This window comes from Stigmatopora argus, chromosome 1, assembly GCF_051989625.1.
Source record: "Stigmatopora argus isolate UIUO_Sarg chromosome 1, RoL_Sarg_1.0, whole genome shotgun sequence".
In the NCBI taxonomy this organism is placed as follows: Eukaryota; Metazoa; Chordata; class Actinopteri; order Syngnathiformes; family Syngnathidae; genus Stigmatopora; species Stigmatopora argus.
The window spans coordinates 5358765-5376346 of NC_135387.1; the positions used below are offsets into that span (position 1 = coordinate 5358765).

The following is a 17582-nucleotide window of genomic DNA, read 5'->3' on the forward strand; positions in this document are numbered from 1 at the left end:
GACATATGAGCAATTCGAGATACGATTAAAATTTCGGGCAAATATTTATCTTGAGATACGGGACAAATTTTGATATACGAGCAGACAGCGGACGCGAGATGCTGCTCATAAGAACATCATGGGCACTGTCTCTCTCCCCGCAACTCCCTGTAATGTCTGTGGTCGTAACAGTCTTTGTAATGTCTCTGCGAGCACTGGGCGGAGCGTTGCATTTTTTTCAGTGTTTTTTTTTCCTGTTAGTCAGTGCGAATGACGTATATACTACTTCTCGTTGCAAGGTGGTCGTGCGTTATCCTATTGTGAGGACATTTGTGTGCATCATTTTGGGAATATTTTGAAGGGAATACAAACTCAAACAACCCTCGATATTGACTGAAAGTCAGTGTGAAGGCGGGGCAAAAAGAGCCAAACCAGGAGAAGAAAGGTATCAAAATGTCAAACAAAATTAGAATTAAGTTTAGTGTTAGGTTCGATTAAACTTATTTTTGAGTGTGTCTGCATCGTAATCCAAGTTCATTTAAATTTGTTTGTTATTTTACCAGCGCGTTGCCGTGCAAAAAGCCCCCCCCCCCTTCTCCCCGCCCTCGCTCTGTCCGTCTCTCTCTCTCTCTCTCTCTCTCTCTCTCTCTCTCTCTCTCTCTCTCTCTCTCTCTCTCTCTCTCTACCCCTTCGAAATCCGTATAATTTTAGAACTATTAAACACATTGTATTACTATTAAACCACTAGTTATGTGTTACTTTGTTAATAGATGGCGATTAGAAGAAATACAACATTTTTTCCAATCCAATATCCTGTTTTTGGTGTTTTTTCAGAGGGTTGGAACGAATTAATTTGTTTTTAGTTCATTTCAATGGGAAACGTTCGTTTGAGTTACGAGAAAATCGACATACGACCTCAGTCCTGGAACGAATTAAGCTCGTATCTCGAGATACCACTGTAATTGTGATACATGGGTAAATTGATCAACAATCTTTGAATCGGATTGAATAAAATTGTTGCAGAATATGTAATATCGGCAAAGACCCTACGTATTTCCAAATAATTATCAAATTATTATCATAAATTGAGTGGTTTCAGCAACGAATAAATAATTTAACAATTGATTCATCAGTAAGGGGAGCGTGGTGGCCCGAGTGCGGTTCAGGGTTCAATTCCAGGTCATGTCCATCTGTGTTGAGTTTGCATGATCTCCCCAGGCTTGCGTGGGTTTCCTCCGGGTACTCCGGTTTCCTCCAACATTCCAAAAAACATGCATGGTAGGCTGATTGGACACTCTAAATTGCCCCTAGGTATGGGTGTGAGTGTCCATGAATGTCCGTCTCCTTGTGCGATCCAGGGTGTCCCTCGCCTCTGGCCCGGAGACAGCTGGACACTATGGACCCTTTTAAAAATGATAAATGTATACTAATTTTGTATTGAATATGTATACAAATATAAGAAAACTCTTTATTAAGCCATTCAAATGACGCTACAACACCGGACCGGACCAAACAAAACAAGAGAGACCAGGAGGGTCATATCTAGACTCACTAATTACTATTTGAGGTGATGACTTCTCTGCTTCTAAAGCGCGCTAACCTTGCGCATTCAGAGAGCTATTGCAAATGGGAGGCCAGCAGATGTTGGGAAATAATAGGAAACCAACTCCAGCATGAGAATTTAAAAAGTAAAAATTTCTAATACAGGAAGTACATTTTAGCATCGCTTGTGTGTGGGGAGGTGGTGTATTCGCGGGCGAGATCGGTACTGGGCAGATGACTGTAAATAGGTGTCAATGAGGCAATGCAGCGTGGATGCTGTGAGTGTGGTGGGTGGCAAGTGAGCCTGTCTTGCCTGCTAAGTCCATAGAGGGCACTTAAGAGTAACACTTAAATTCTGCTCAAACAAAGTACTATCTGCATGTGTACTTTGCTTGATCTTTTGTAAGTTGGACACCTTTCCATATCTCAACTCATCTCATCTTCTTCCGCTTTATCCGAAGTAGGGTCGCGGGGGCAGCAGCTTCAGCAGGGAAGCGCAGACGTCCCTCTCCCCAGCCACTTCATCCAGGAGGACTCCAAGGCGTTCACGGGCTAGCCGGGAGACATAGTCTCCCCAGCGTGTCCGAGGTCGGCCCCGTGGCCTCCTCCCGGTGGGACATGCCCGGAATACCTCCCGAGGGAGGCGTCGATCTGGAGTATAAACTCCGAGCCCCTCCTGGCTGACAAAACTTCTGGCCTAATCTCTAAGGGAAAAAACGCACATCTTGCGGAGGAAACTAATTTCAGCCACTTGTATCCAGGATCTCGTTCTTTAGGTCACGACCTGTAGATGAGGGCCGCTCCATTCTTCCCTCACACGTGAACAAGACCCCAAGATTTTTTGGCATATCAGCTGCCTCTGCGTATTAGCCGTATCCTTAAAATTGCCTTAAAATGATTGAATTTTACAATTTCTCTCGTATAAGACACCCCCTGATTCACAATTTTCACCTCCATATTCATGGTTTTAATAGGGAGTACAAATGTGTTACTTTGAAGGGAAAATCTTAAGAAAATCATTGCACGTGGTATTTCTGAGATACTGTATGAATCGATTGCTGGATTGCACATTCCTAAAGGGTGATGCCTGCATGTAGACAAATTCAAAAAGGAAGTCACGTAAGCAGTACAACCAGGAAGTGTGTGCGTAGTGGTCTGGTTTGTCATCCCTAGGTAAGATGGTGGCGCCCTGAGCGAGCAATGGCAGGAACAAGTCAGTGAGATTTTTCAGATTTTATGCAAAACTGCGGCCTAGGGTGTCCTGGTGCCAAGTGCACATATGGACACCCTTATGCTTGAACATGGTGTTCATTATTGTCTATCCACAACAAGCGCAGAAATCCAACAATAGAACACCACTCTGGTTCCGATCAGGGGGGACGTTCTTCCCAACCACTCCTCTCTAGGTCTCACTGTCATTGCTCACGTGAGAGTTGAAGTCCCCCAGCAGAATGAGGGAGTCCCCCGAAGAAACACTCTCCAGCACCCCTTCCAAGGGCTCCAAAAAGGGTGGGTACTCTGAAGGTCCTGCCCCCCCACCTGAAGACGGAGGGATGCTACCCCCTCGTCTACTGGGGTAAACCCCAACATACAGGCACAAGCCGGGCGGCAATAAGTATGCCCACACCAGCTCGGCGTCTCTCACCGTGAGCAACTCCAGAGTGGAAAAGTGTCCAGCCCCCCTCAAGAGGAGTGGTACCAGAAACCAAGCTGTGCGTAGAGGTGAGCCCAACTACATGGAGCCGGAACTTCTCAACCTCGCACACTAGCTCAGGCTCTTTCCCAACCAGAGAGGTGACATTCCACGTCCCAAGACCCAGTTTTTCCAGCCAGGGGTCGGACCGCCAATGATTCATCCTTTGGCTGCCGCCCAACTGACGCACCTGACCTCTTTGGCCCCTCTCACAGGTGGTGAGCCCATGTGTCTCTTTGGGCTGAGCCCGGCTGGACCCCATGGGTGTAGGCCCGGCCACCTGGCGCTCGCCATCGTGCCCTTCCTCCAGGCCTGGCTCCAGAGTGGGGCCCCGGTGACCCGCATCTGGGTGCGGGAATACGTAGTTCAACGGTGTTTCTCATCATGAGAGGTCTTTTGAGCCATTCCTTATCTGGTCAGACCAGTTTGCCATGGGTGACCCTACCAGGGGCACAAGACCCCAGACAACGTAGCTCCAAAGATCACTGGGACAACCAAACCCCACACCACGATAAGATGATGACTCATCGGGGGGATTTCCATATCTTGGAAGAGTAATTTGCATATCAATGTGCTTCGTAACCTGAAAATTTCGTATGTAAAAGCATTCGTAAGTGAAGGTACCACTGTATTTGATGAATTGGGTAGAAAAATCAATAAGGTGAACAATTTTACAAACATATTTCAAGATACAAATCTATTGTGATCTTCAGGAGTGCTGTGACTGCTGTTCCCTGGGTCTGATGTTCCGGAGTCAGGGTCACGAATGCAAAGCCTACCGACACATGGGCCTTCACTGCAGACAGGCATTCTTTTTATGCTGTGAGGGGATGGAGACATGGGACGAGGGTCTAGAGAGCTCACATGCTGTCAAAGAGAAGCCTGCTCTCAGTGCCACTTCTCCTCCCAAAAAAGGTATGGATTGGAAATGCAGGCAAAAACAATCATTCACAAATTACTGTGGAATTGTATTTCCCAAGAGGTGGAAGCATTCAACCCATTCACTCCCGGTAATATGTACTAGTACTTCAAACCAACGGTAATGTGTTTTCTTGGTATTTAAAAGAAGCGGGTGAAAAATAGTGTAATAGCCTACAAGAACAGAGTGCAAGGGTCCTGTTTTGTGTGCTTGGTTATTTCGAAAAGATTGAGTACTGGATTGTACAGCCTTGGATCACTACTTTGCTATGCAAATGTTTTGCCCTCTTGTTTTTTATTGCTTTGAGTTTGAAAACTTAATTTACATAGCTGTAAAGGATTGTGAATATTTCAGCACGATTGGTGATGATAGACATGAAATCATGTGGCTCTTTTCATATAAATTTGTTTGTCACTATAGACGTCCAATACATTTTGAAGTGGGTGTCTTGGCAGCTAATTTATGTAATGTAATGTACATTTGCTTTAATGCCGCTATTTGTGAATAAAAACCTTGTGCCACAGTTTCTGAAAGCTTCTACCCAAACGAGGCCTTCTCCATTGGAGAAGAGCGACTCGGGGAAAATACAGCGGAGGGGCCAGTTGAAGTGGAGGACATGGACGAGTGCCGGATTCATGAGGGCAACATCTGCCACCACAGATGCGTAAACACACCAGGCTCTTTCCGCTGCGAGTGTTTCCCAGGATACGTGCTGCAAGAAGACGCTTCCACTTGTGCACGGGGTAAAACTTTATGTGGCACTAGCAGACATTTCCAGTCAAGAAAATGTGCATGAAAAGTGTCCTCTCGTCTGTGATTTACGGTCGTTTTCTGAAATATATCGTCGCGTTTACAGTATATTATTTTCTTGGGGGATTTTGAGTTCCTTCCTGTCTCTAAGCCCTCATAGCACCTAATAATAGCTATTCAAATCACATGCTAACATCCCTTTCCTGGATGGAGAGTCCTTCACAAATCATGATTCTCTGGCTGACAAAAAGCTTTACAGTCTTAGATGAAAAAATATTTTCACTTGTTGCAAAGTCATGCATAATCTGTAAACAGGAGTTCTACTCTCATGTCCACTATGAAAGGTATTTGTAGATAACATTGCATGGCTTTACCTTAGCATACCAGAATTCATCAACAAACACTTTCACCAACACAAACCTGTCTCAACAAGATGCAAAATTACAGTTGAGGAAACACATTCAAATGTTTGTCTGTAGGCAATGCTTTTTCCTGCCGCACCTTCACTGCTATTACATATTTTCAAACGGCTTCAAATGTAAAAGCTGAAATTGGTGTAAGCCTTCAACTAAGGCAGAGCTAGGCCAGGCAGACTTCTTGATTATAGTGTAATCCCTTGTGCCCGTGATAAGATTGTATATGTTTCCGCAGAGACAGTGGATGAAGAGAACATACTGAAGGAGGATGAAAGGCAGAGGGTGGAGCCCACCGTATTATTTACACCCCCCACTTTGCTGCCACTCAACCCCTGTGAAGGTTAGACAGATTTGTGAATGAAGATCTATTATATATATATATATATATATATATATATATATATATATATATATATACATATATGTGTGTGTGTGTGTGTGTGGTGTGTGTATTATTTTATTTTTTTCATTCATTCATTCATTTTCTGAACCGCTTTATCCTCATTAGGGAAATCCATGCATACTCACACCCATACCTAGGGGCAATTTAGAATGTCCAATCAGCCTACCATGCATGTTTTTGGAATGTGGGAAGAAACCGGAGTACCCGAGGGAAACCCATGCAGGCCCGGGGAGAACATGTAAACTCCACACAGGTGGGCCGACCTGGACTTGAACCCAGCACCCAAGAATTTTGAGGCCGATGCACCAGTGGCGGGCCGTGCATTTAACACCTAGGCCTTCAGTAGTGCTATGTGTGAATCAATCCAACCCTCAATAAGTATTTTATGGCTATAAAACCTTTAATGCAGCTACAGCTGCAACACATATAAAAAAGAATCAATAATAACCTAAAAAATTGAAATATTATTTAGGAAAATAGACATATTTCACTATCAAAAAATTCTTTTTATTTATACACAAAATCCATCCTCCTTTCTTTCCTCAAGAAGATTTCAATTACTCTGTCGTACAGATCACACGTGCGTTTCAGGTCCATCAAGATGTTCTTTTCTATCGCCATCAAAGATAATGCTGACAGTCGAGTCTGTCCTGTTGTATTTCTGGCATAAGTTTTGATTCTGTTTCGGTCTGAAAAGGTCCGTTTGACAGAAGCAGTGGACACGGGGATGGTCACTGTCAAGCCCACTAATGTGTACAGCCGCCCCATGCTCTCACTCAGAGTTTTCTGCTGAAGGAAGTCAAGGAGATCAGTGGGAGATTTTCCTGTAAAATCATCCGTGGCATACATTACAATCAGGTCTGTTCTTAGCCGAAAAGTGTACCGTGGCTCTGCGTTAAGATGTATAAGGCTGCATGTGGGAAAGTTTTCTGGTATTCCCGAAACTTCTGCGGGTCAAGGAGGGAGAGAAACATCAGTCTTTCGTGTTCTTGAAATCTGGTCCGCGTCTGGCAAATAATATTGTCCAGAATCCTGTCGTGGAGTTGGTGGTAGTGCGCCAGAGAATCTTGTGCTTGACCTCTTTGTGCGCTTGGAGCACCCGCACTGCGTTCAGTGGCCTCGTAGATTTCCTCATATCGGCTCCTCTCGCGCTCAACTGTGTCACAAAACTCCTTTACTCTTGAAAGACAAAAGTGTACATCCAGTTTGTTGTTCTGTAGTATTGAAAATAGCATGTCTGAATGCTCAAAAATGCCATTAAATGTATAAAGCAAAAAAACAAAATTCTAAATCATCCAGATGTGCTTTAAATCCATCAGTACACCGCACAGACTCAGATCTCTTCCTCCATCACTTCAGCAATAGCAGTGATCAGGTTGTTTTGTATTTTGCCCGACGTGCCACTAAACACTTTATTAGTGGACAGGTGGTAATGTAAATCCGTGTTTCTCTCAGCAATGAGAGAAAGAAGTTCCACATAATTTCCTTTGTTTGGGGGATGCAGCGCTTTCATCGTGTCCCCGAAATGAAAGTTTACACAGTCCATCAAACTTTTTAAGATTTCCCTATTTTTCTTTACCTCTTCGTTGTGGTGCTCCGTTTCCCTGCCCAATTGCTCGCTGAACTGTAACTTCACTCGGGTTTCCCCAAAAGTTTTCGAGAGCACCGTTGTTTGTAAGCGTGTGCGGTCGATTGGTCGCCGGTCTTTTGGTTACCGGTCTTTTGGTCGCGGTCTTTAGGTCGCCTGGAAGTTTGGTCGTCGTCTTTTGGGTCGCTGGTCTTTTTTGTCGCCGGTCTTTTTGTCGCCGGTCTTTGGGTCGTCTTTTGGTCGCCTGATCGGCTACTGCCATCTACTGTCAATTTATTAAATAGCAGATGGTGTTTTTATTGAAGCAGTCCAATGAACCTTCATTCTCTCTGGAGAACTTGCAATGTTGAAATACTTTAGATTAGATGGTCATTTTTATCAAACAAATAAAAGTATTAGTATACTTTTAGTTAGACAGTATTTAGAACGTTTCAACAGTATCAAACAAATAAAAGTATTAGTATACTTTTAGTTAGACAGTATTTAGATCATTTCAACAGTATTTAGAGTCTAAATACTGTTGAAACGATCTAAATATCTAATATCAATAAGAGCACTCATTTAACACATCGGCTGCTGCCATTGACTGTCATAGGCGTCCAATGAACCTTGAGTGTGTGTGTGTGTGTGTATGTATGTATGTATGTATGTATGTGTATATAGTTGCACTTATTGAATGACTCACTCTGCCTCATGCAACTACTATGCATATGATCAGTAACAATTAGTCTTTAGATAAAAATTTAACATTAGTATGGATTTGGAATCCTGATTTGTATAACATCAAATATTTTATGGTAGATTTTCAAGCACTTGGTGGATTATTGTCTGATTCTAACTTTGCCACATGATGAGGAGGAAATTTGTTTCGCATTAACGTGAAAATGTGTTTGAGGTTAGCCCTCCTGTTAGCTACAGGAGGCCTCTATCTGCTGAAAGGTTTTATCATGTTCCATTCCAGATTTCATGTGATCTTGCAGGAAACGGCCCTTGCGACCAAACTTGCATCTCAGAGGGCGGTAGGCCACATTGCTCTTGTTTCTCAGGCTTCTCCCTCATGGCCGATAAACATTCCTGCCAAGGTAAGCCACATATAACACTGGAAATATTTTGTGACATTTTACTAATGTGGAGTATCAATGTTGGATACAATCACAACACAATGTGGTGTGCAATTTCACCTCTCACTTTAGGAGTAGTTTGGTTCCAGTTAAGGTGAGATTCTTGGGATGCCTTTGCTGATTTATCTCTTTATCTCATCAGCACCTCATGATGTGCTGTGTGTTGCCTTCACACTTGGCAACACAGTGTGAAATGAACTAATACGGATTAAAATTATATTGTATATTTATATTAAACATTATCAACTAATAGGCGCCCTGTTGGGCGATTGTTTAGCGCATTGACCTTAAAGTTTTGAGATCGAGGTTTCAATCCCAGGTTTGGATCTTCCTGTCTTGATTTTGCATGTTCTCCCCAGGCTTGCGTGGGTTTTCTCCGGGTACTCCACTTTCTTACCATACCCTAAAGACAGCAATGGTAGGTTGATTGGACACTCTAAATTACCCCCAGGTATGAGTGTGAGTGTGATTGATTGTCCATCTCCTTGTGCCCTGCGATTGGCTGACCACCAAGTCAACATTTCCCCTGCCTGGTGTCCATCGTCAGCTGAGAAGCTCCAGCAACTCCCGCAACTATTGTGAGGTTACCACTAATTCTGCTACTATAGAGGCCAAAATTGAAATAAAAGTGCATGATTCCAGCTCTTATAGAATTCACGAGCAGTTTAATCTCAGTGTGAAGATCACGGTCCACATGGTTCACGTAGGGATGTGCCTGATTGTCAGCAGGAGCAATATGTCTCATTAGTTCCATGAAGCATAAATTTGTCCTGTGCAGAGGTCTCATTTCTAAAGCAACTACATTACTTTGGTAGATTTGATTATTAGATGTGGTGGAAGTCCTGCTTGTCTCTGCAGGCTTTCTGTGTAGTCTGTAACAGAGACTCTTCTAATATGCTACCCATTGTTAATGAAAAGAATGTTCAATCAAGCACTAATCATTTAAAAATAAACTAGATTCAATAGTGAGGCTCAACACAGCGACCATATAGTAGTCCATTAACTCTCGGTTGATGCTTCCTGTTGATAGCTTGCTAACAACATGTAATTGAAGAGATAATTTTATTTCCTGCCACACAAATTAACAATGTTAATAGAAATGAACAGTGTTGCTCTCGCAGAATAACATACAATCGCGTGTTTAAGATTGGTATTGGTACTTGCTCTTGTGGTACCCTAGAGAATTGCGTCTATTGTTTTTGATTGAAGGAACTAAAAACACCAACTAACTAAAGCCTTATTTTTCCATTTCAACTATATTTAAATATGGTCGAGTGATTAGCGCAGACCTCACAGTTCTGAAATCAAAGGTTCAATCCCAGTTCCAACCCTCTGAAAAAATACCAAAAACAGGATATTGGATTGGAAAAACATTTTTATTTGTTCAAATTCGCCATCTATTAATAGAGTAACAAATAACAAGTGGTCATGATGTTTAATAGTACTACAATTAGACGGATTTCGCGGAATTTCCTCCCATATTCCAAAAACATGCATGGTATGCTAAATTACCCCTAGGTATGGGTGTGAGTGTGCATGATTGTCCGTCTCCTTGTGCTCTGCGATTGGCTGGCCTCCGATTCAGGGACCACACACAGGCCCAGGGAGAGCATGCAAACTCCACATAGGTGGACCAACTTGGATTCAAACCCAGGACCCCAGAGCTGTGAAGCCGATGCACTAACCACTCAGTCGCCTTACGATAAAATAAACAATCTAAAAAATAAAATAAAAATAATCTTGATAAAATTGAGATTATTAGTTTGTTAACAAAAAATAAAAATAAAAAAAAACATTGTGATATATTTTCGCCACATCGTCCACCCCTATTTTAGCAAGGTGAAGTTGATTTTCTGTCTCTTGATAAAACCGGAGACTGCAGAGGCTTTGTATACCATGGCAGACATTAAAAGAAAATTTAAAAAATACGGAGTAGTTGTGCCACTTAATTTCAGGCTAGACACATTGAACCTCACTCTCAAGTATTGTTTGGAATGGATAGCCAAAGATACATGACACAATAGCCATCTGCATTAAGTCCCGAAAGCTCAGGATTTAAAGTAATTAAGTTGAAATTAATTTAAAAATTCCTGAAGCCATTTTTTTTTAGGTTTTTGCCACTCTCACATACTTATGCTCTCTTATTTCTACCCGGTTTCAGTCAGCATCAGATTCCAAGTTTTGTGTGTATTATGGACTATAAAGACATTCCAACTCTATATCCACAAGGCGGCCTGCCAGAGCCTCAGTGATGCAATTACAGCTACAAACTCCATCTGTCGTTGCCTGCAACTATTCGCCACCGATGTATTATTCACTCCTGCGCATATGCACCACGATTGATCATTCTTTGAGATAGTATTTCTCCTTGTGCATTGGGTCTCACTGTGCCAACAGATGCTGTTTGTATGACATGAGGGAAATCCCTGAGAAAGCAGGTGTTGAGAAAATTGAAGAATAACCTATTTCTGCTCCAGTCGATAGGAGTGCATTAAAAAACTTTACAGTGGGCATCTGACTTGTGGATAATTTCACCCATTAAATTTACAATAGTTTCGCAAAATATGGATGAAAAGCACGAGGTTCCCAAAATAACTGTAACTTATCTCCCAGTTTTGAGCATTTAACACGAACGATGAGTGTGCCGAACACAGGTTTATACTACCATTTTACCATTCAGGTCCTAATAGCATTCACACCAACAAAATAGATTTTCGTATTTTTCCAAACTTTCATTCACATTAAAACAGAACCAAAGTACGGATTTTCTGATTTATGGAGTAGAACGGCCTACTATATGATCACTCATGACTTGACTGAAATGCGTTTTTAATCGATTTTCTGTTTACCGGAAATCATTGTGACTCTTTTGCCACGCTTTTCCCACAGATATTAATGAGTGCACTGAAGGAAGCCATGACTGTATGTCCGGACATGAGTGTGTGAATACCGAAGGCTCGTTCATGTGCAACCTTAAATCTCGCTGCCCTGTTGGATTTGAACGGGATGCGCCTGGCAACTGTATAGGTAGGATTTGTTTTTTTCCAGTCACCCTTTTTGGTTGTGGAGTTCAGTGTAAAGAAGAATTCAAAATAATGTAATAACCTAGACAGACAGAAAATTAGTAGATTGTTGATTTGTTGAGTGGTTAGCGCGTCGACCTCACAGTCGGGGACCTGGGTTCAAATCCAGGTCAGTGGAGTTTGCATGTTATCCCCGGGCCTGCCTGGGTTTTCTCGGGGTACTACAATCTCCTCCCACATTCCAAAGACATGCATGGCTGATGGGACACTCTAAATTGCCCATAGGTATAAGTGTGAGCGTGAATGGTTGTTTGTCTCCTTGTGTCCTGCGATTGGTTGGCCACCAATTCAGTGTGTCCCCCGCCTCTGGCTCAAAGTCGGCTGAGATGCCAGCACGCCCCGTGACCCTAGTGAGGATAAGGCGGTTCAGAAAATGAGATAAGATGATGATTTGCTAACATGTCCAGGGGTGTTCAAACTACAGCCCGCTGCCGAGTTTTTAGTGGCCCGCACAAGAAGCTTGAGTTCAGCCTCCATTTCCTTTTTCAGCTTAATCTTATATGAAGATACAGTGGTACCTCGAGATACGAGCTAAATTCGTTCCGGGACTGAGCTCGTATGTCGATATTCTCATAACTCGAACGAACGTTTCCCATAGAAATGAACTAAAAACGAATTACATCACTCCAACCCTCTGAAAAAACACCGAAAACAGGATATTGGATTGGATTGTTTTTTTCTTCTAATTCGCCATCTATTAACAAAGTACCACATAACTAGTGGTTTAATATTACTAAAATGTGTTCAATAGTACTAAGATTATACGGATTTCGAAGGGGGGGAAAGAGAGAAGGACAAAGAGAGGGGGCGGAGGGGGGGGGGGGGGCGCTTTTTGCACGGCAGGCAACACGCTTGTTTAATAACATAAACAAATTTAAATGAACTTGGATTACGATGCAGACACACTCAAAAATAAATTTAATCTAACCTTACACTAAAATTAATTCTAATTTTCGAAGGGGGGAAGAGAGAGAGACGGACAGAGAGAAGGGGGCAAAGGGGGGGCACTTTTTGCACGGCAACACGCTCATTTAATAACATAAATAAATTTAAATGAACTTGGATTACGATGCAGACACTCAAAAATAAGTTTAATCTAACCTTACACTAAACTTAATTCTAATTTTGTATTTAAGTTTGATACCGGCCGGGTTGGCTGTATTTGCCCCGCTTCCACCCTGACTTTCTCTATCGATGTGCTGTTTGCTTTTGTATTCCCTTCAAAATATTCTGAAAATGATGCACACAAATGTCCTCACAATAGGATAACGCACGACCACTTGCCAACGAGAAGTAATATATGCTCGTACCAGCGATCACTCCGCCATTCGCGCTGAGTGACGGAAAAAAACACTGAAAAAAATGCAACGCTGCGCCCAGTGCTCGTAGATATCTGTTATACACGAAAGAGATGTGGCAAAAAAGACAGTGCGCTACAATGATAAACAGCCTCTCATGTCTTGGCCACCTGGCTTTCTCGTATCTCGAAATTTTTCTCGTATCTAGAGCTAATTATTTGCTCGAAATTTTACTCGTATCTTGAAATGCTCGTATGTCGAGGTACCTCTGTAGTTACTTAAAAGAACCTATCCATTAGCTGCGTAGTCAAAACCTAGCAACATGTTGAAACAAATAGAATATTTTAGTGTAAATACAAGTACAGTTGTACCTCTACTTAAGAAGTTGTTTCGTAACTTTGATTTATTCATATTTTGCATTGCACTAGCTGCTAGTGCAAGTGGTTAGCGCCTCCGCCTCAACAGTTCTGAAATTGAGGGTTTAATCCCAGGTGGGTTCCAACTTTCTTGTGTGGAGTTCTTCTTTTATACACTTAGTGCCAGGTAGTGCGGGCGTGCGGACGTGAACACGGAGCTGGACCCAATCACAAGGAAAGAAAGAGGCCAGGACAATGGTGTACTGTACTCAAAAGGTTTTAATTAAAGAGACCTAATGCAAAGTTCAAACAAAGGCAGGGAATCCAAAATGACAAAAATTAAACCAAAAGCCGTAGAATTAAATGTACCTGGGATGGACAGCTAACACTGACATGACAATGACGCAAGCAGAAAAGAACAAAGAAGGGTGGCAGACATGGGTTAACGAGACAAGGGGAACAGGTGGGTGATGCACAAGGCAACAGAGGCTGAAACGCGATAACAGGTGAAATCAATGAACAATAAGGACACACAGGTCACACAGGGAAAAAGTCAAGACTAAATCAATACAAAACACCAAAAGCACACCTTAACACTTACAGTATATGCAATTTTATTTTGCGCCTATGTTTTTAGTGCTTAGTAAATCCTTAGCAGGACAAGATGGCTGCAAGACATGTTAAGTGGTAAGCATTTTTGGTTAATAATGTTAATCATGACCATTTCCAGCATGTTCCAACTACTTACTGTATTTTCTCGCATCTAAGCCGTATTTGTAACAAAAAGAAAATGATCACTGAATCAAGGGTACGGCTTACATGCGCACAAGACTTAGAGCGTTGCTATACAGACGCTCCCCTACTTACGAACGAGTTAGGTTCCGAGCGATTGTTCATAAGTTGAATTTGTTCGTAAGTTGATTCAGTGCTATATTTTGTATTATAATTCATGTTTAAGGCCTATATAAGTATATTGAAAGTTTATATAAGTGCATTTGTATGTTTAAGGCTTGTATAAGTAACCTGCATTGGTTTGTACTGAAAAAAACATTTAACGAACGATCGTCGAACGATTCAAGTTGTATGCCCGTGCAACGCTCACCATTTTCTCACCCGCATCAAGCTTCTTTATTATTGCCACTTTCGTTTCAAATGAAATCGCTTGCCTCTTCCTTGCACTACCACCCTCACTAGAAGCCTTTCGCTTTTCACCAACCATATTGAATCATGGATGCACGAGATATTTAATGATAAAAATGTTCTTTGCGCACTGGAGATACGTTCACGCACTTACCTACTGCAACGAACTAGGCAGAGGAAGGTGGATGCTGGGTGAGCTCTCACAGCGCCAGGCGTCGGTATTAGCGGCGGAAAGAAGCACTACAAGAAGTAGCCGAAAGAAGCCAGACTCACAGAACAAAGAAAGTTGTAAAAACATTAAAGTAAAAAGTATAAAGTACAAAGTAAAGTAAAGAGGAATGTATTAAGAAATATTAAAATGTAATTTTAAAAAAGATAGAAGGGCTGTAAAACACGAAAAACATAAGAATATACAGAGCTACTGTCACTGGCTTCCGCGTCACGGCACCATCTTGGGGGAAAAAAAAGGGGGGAAAAACCTATGCGCAGACATGTTCGCATGTACCGTTGTTCGTAACTCGAATGTTCGTAAGTAGGGGAGCGTCTGTACTCTTTTGTCCAGTAGTTGTCGGGAATTAACATTTACTATTTGTTGGTTATTTTCTGTTTTGCAGTAAGAAAACAACCATTACTGGATGAATTACTAACTTCCTCATGATATTGACCCCAATAATGTGCTTTTGATTCATACAGTATCTCAGAAATACCACTTGCAATGATTTTTCTTAAGATTTTCCCTTCAAAGTAATACATTTATACTCCCCATTAAAACCATGAATATGGAGGTGAAAATTGTGAATCAGGGGCAATAAATTGTAAAATTCAACGATTTTAGGGCAATTTTAAATGTGTGGCTTATACATGAGAAATTGTAAAATTCAATGATTTTAAGGCAATTTTAAATGTGCGGCTTATACACGAGAAACTGTAAAATTCAACGATTTTAAGGCAATTTTAAATGTGCGGCTTATACACAAGAAATTGTAAAATTCAACGATTTTAAGGTAATTTGAAATGTGCGGCTTATACACGAGAAATTGTAAAATTCAACGATTTTTAAGGCAATTTTAAATGTGCGGTTTATACGCGGGGGCGGCATACATGTGGGAAATACGGTAAATGTTTGTATAAATTACTGTAGCATTTACATTTAGGGCTATGTGTAAAACTCATTTTAGTCCGTGGACCAGTACGATGCATTCATTCTTTATCCCAATCGCTTATCCTCGCAAAGGTCACGGGGGTTGCTGGAGCCTATCCCAGCCAACCATGGGCACCAGGTGGGGGACACCTTGAATTGATCAATCGCAGGGCCAGTATGTTGCACGCTACCCTTATATGCAGACAATGTTCCGGCTAAGATCAATATTCATTTTTTATACATACTTTTAATATTCGCCTAAAACGGTCGTAAAAACATTGACATGTTCTTTTCACACGCCAACAACAACATGCTTTCTCAGAAATCACTGTAGCTAAGACTCATCGATACATGTCCTTAAAAAAATTGAAAATTGGATTGAAGGAAATGTTTATTAGTCAGATGTAAATTACATCAGTATAGTCCTGCGCAGTCTGTGCCAACAGGTGGCTTGACTCCTTGATGATGGGATTGTTTGTCATAAAGGCTGCAAGGACACAGGGATTAAATGCCATAGAGGCAGGCAAGATTTCAGAGAGGCTGCCGTTGAGGGCATCAGGTGGCGGATAAAAGGAAATCCTGCGTCCTACCCGAGTACAAACTGATGCTGCAGAATTAGTCCCCAGGTGCAAGAAATGGGACAAATTAAGGCAGTCAACTCCACAGTAAAAAAAGGTTCAAGAAATACTCTGAAAATTTGAGAAAATCCAACACGCTGCTGTCTCCAAAGCGTTAAAACTGTGTGAAATGTTTTTCTTGATATCTGTTTGTACTTCAAATCATGTCACTAACTGCTCACCTATTTTTCTTCCACAAGACACTAATGAGTGTCAAACTGCACCGTGTAGTTCTGGCTATGATTGCATCAACACAGTGGGATCCTACACGTGCCAAAAGAGGCTGCTATGCGGCCGTGGCTATCACATCAGTTCTGATGGGACCAGATGTAGTGGTAAGATTTAAAGTAGACATATTACATTTTGTACACCCTTATGAATCCATATGATGAAAACAGAAGACTTTCATGGGAACGGGACTGTGAAACCAAGTAACCAAGTATGTCCAGTATGGAGTAAGTCTAGTAGTAAGTATTTAACCAAGTATGTCCAGGATTTTTTTAACCCTTTACTTCATTAAATTTCAGTCGTATCTCTACTTACAAATGCCTCTATGTAGGGAATTTTCAGGTTATGAGTCCCTTCCTTGAACATCCCTGTTGTGTCTTGTAGATGCAGATGAGTGCCAAAATGGCGCCCATCGATGCGGAGACGGCCAGGTGTGCCACAACCTTCCGGGGTCTTATCGCTGCGAATGTCAGACTGGTTATCGGTATGATTCTTTCGGACGCACGTGTGTTGGTAGGTTTGTCTCACACACACATGCGCACGCACGCACACACACACACACACACACACACACACACACACACACACACAAACCTACACACACAAACGATTGATCTGATCAGCTAGAATTGACATATTGTACATTTGGATCTTAATGAGGTGTTGAGTATAGCTATCAAAAGCAAAAGCAAGAAGGGGGGATGTGACAAGAAACAGTTTAATTTTTTTTTTTTTTTAAATAACAATTAATCTGTAATTGGCTATATATCAGCTGATCTAAGGTTTAAAACCATCGTTCAGAAAACAAAAAAAAACCCTCTTCAAACCAGGACTCTTCTGAGTAGGAATCAGTAATGAGTAGCTCCTCCGTTCTTGTTAAGGACGAAATTGTTGGGGCTTGATAAATGTGTTTCCAGTAAGCTATGGGGACATTGCTCTGAGTGGTTAAGAGGAATTCATGAAGGGCATCAACAGTCTGGATGTTACGCGTAGCTCGGTCGTGGAACGTGGTTGTACCCAAATGAAGGGAAGCAGTCAAAGACTTGGAAAGGAGTGCTGTAACAAAACTTTAATTCTTAAGGTAGGAATCTTTAAAAAATAACAAGGACTTCGAAATCAAATCACAAAACCAACCTGACGGGAAGACATGGGGAAATTAGGAACATGGAACAGGGAGCATGGCATGGCAACTTGGCATGGTACAAACAAAGCAGGGTAAAGCAGACAGGGCAGACAATCTAACAATGACTAACAAACACTCAGGGTTTAAATAGACAGACATTGTGAACTACAGCGCTGTCCTGTTGA

At 41.8% G+C, this 17582-nt stretch overlaps 1 protein-coding gene across 1 annotated transcript in view; it reads left to right on the forward strand.

The window, feature by feature from the left end:
- Nucleotides 1-17582, forward strand: part of fbln2 (fibulin 2) — a 42330-nt gene that overhangs the window by 19298 nt on the left and 5450 nt on the right. Inside the window, exons 5-11 of the mRNA XM_077608425.1 lie at nucleotides 3928-4129; nucleotides 4658-4876; nucleotides 5535-5639; nucleotides 8271-8372; nucleotides 11301-11438; nucleotides 16247-16381; nucleotides 16659-16787. Of these exons, the coding sequence (XP_077464551.1) occupies nucleotides 3928-4129; nucleotides 4658-4876; nucleotides 5535-5639; nucleotides 8271-8372; nucleotides 11301-11438; nucleotides 16247-16381; nucleotides 16659-16787 (1030 nt within the window). The remainder of the gene's footprint in view (nucleotides 1-3927; nucleotides 4130-4657; nucleotides 4877-5534; nucleotides 5640-8270; nucleotides 8373-11300; nucleotides 11439-16246; nucleotides 16382-16658; nucleotides 16788-17582) is intronic.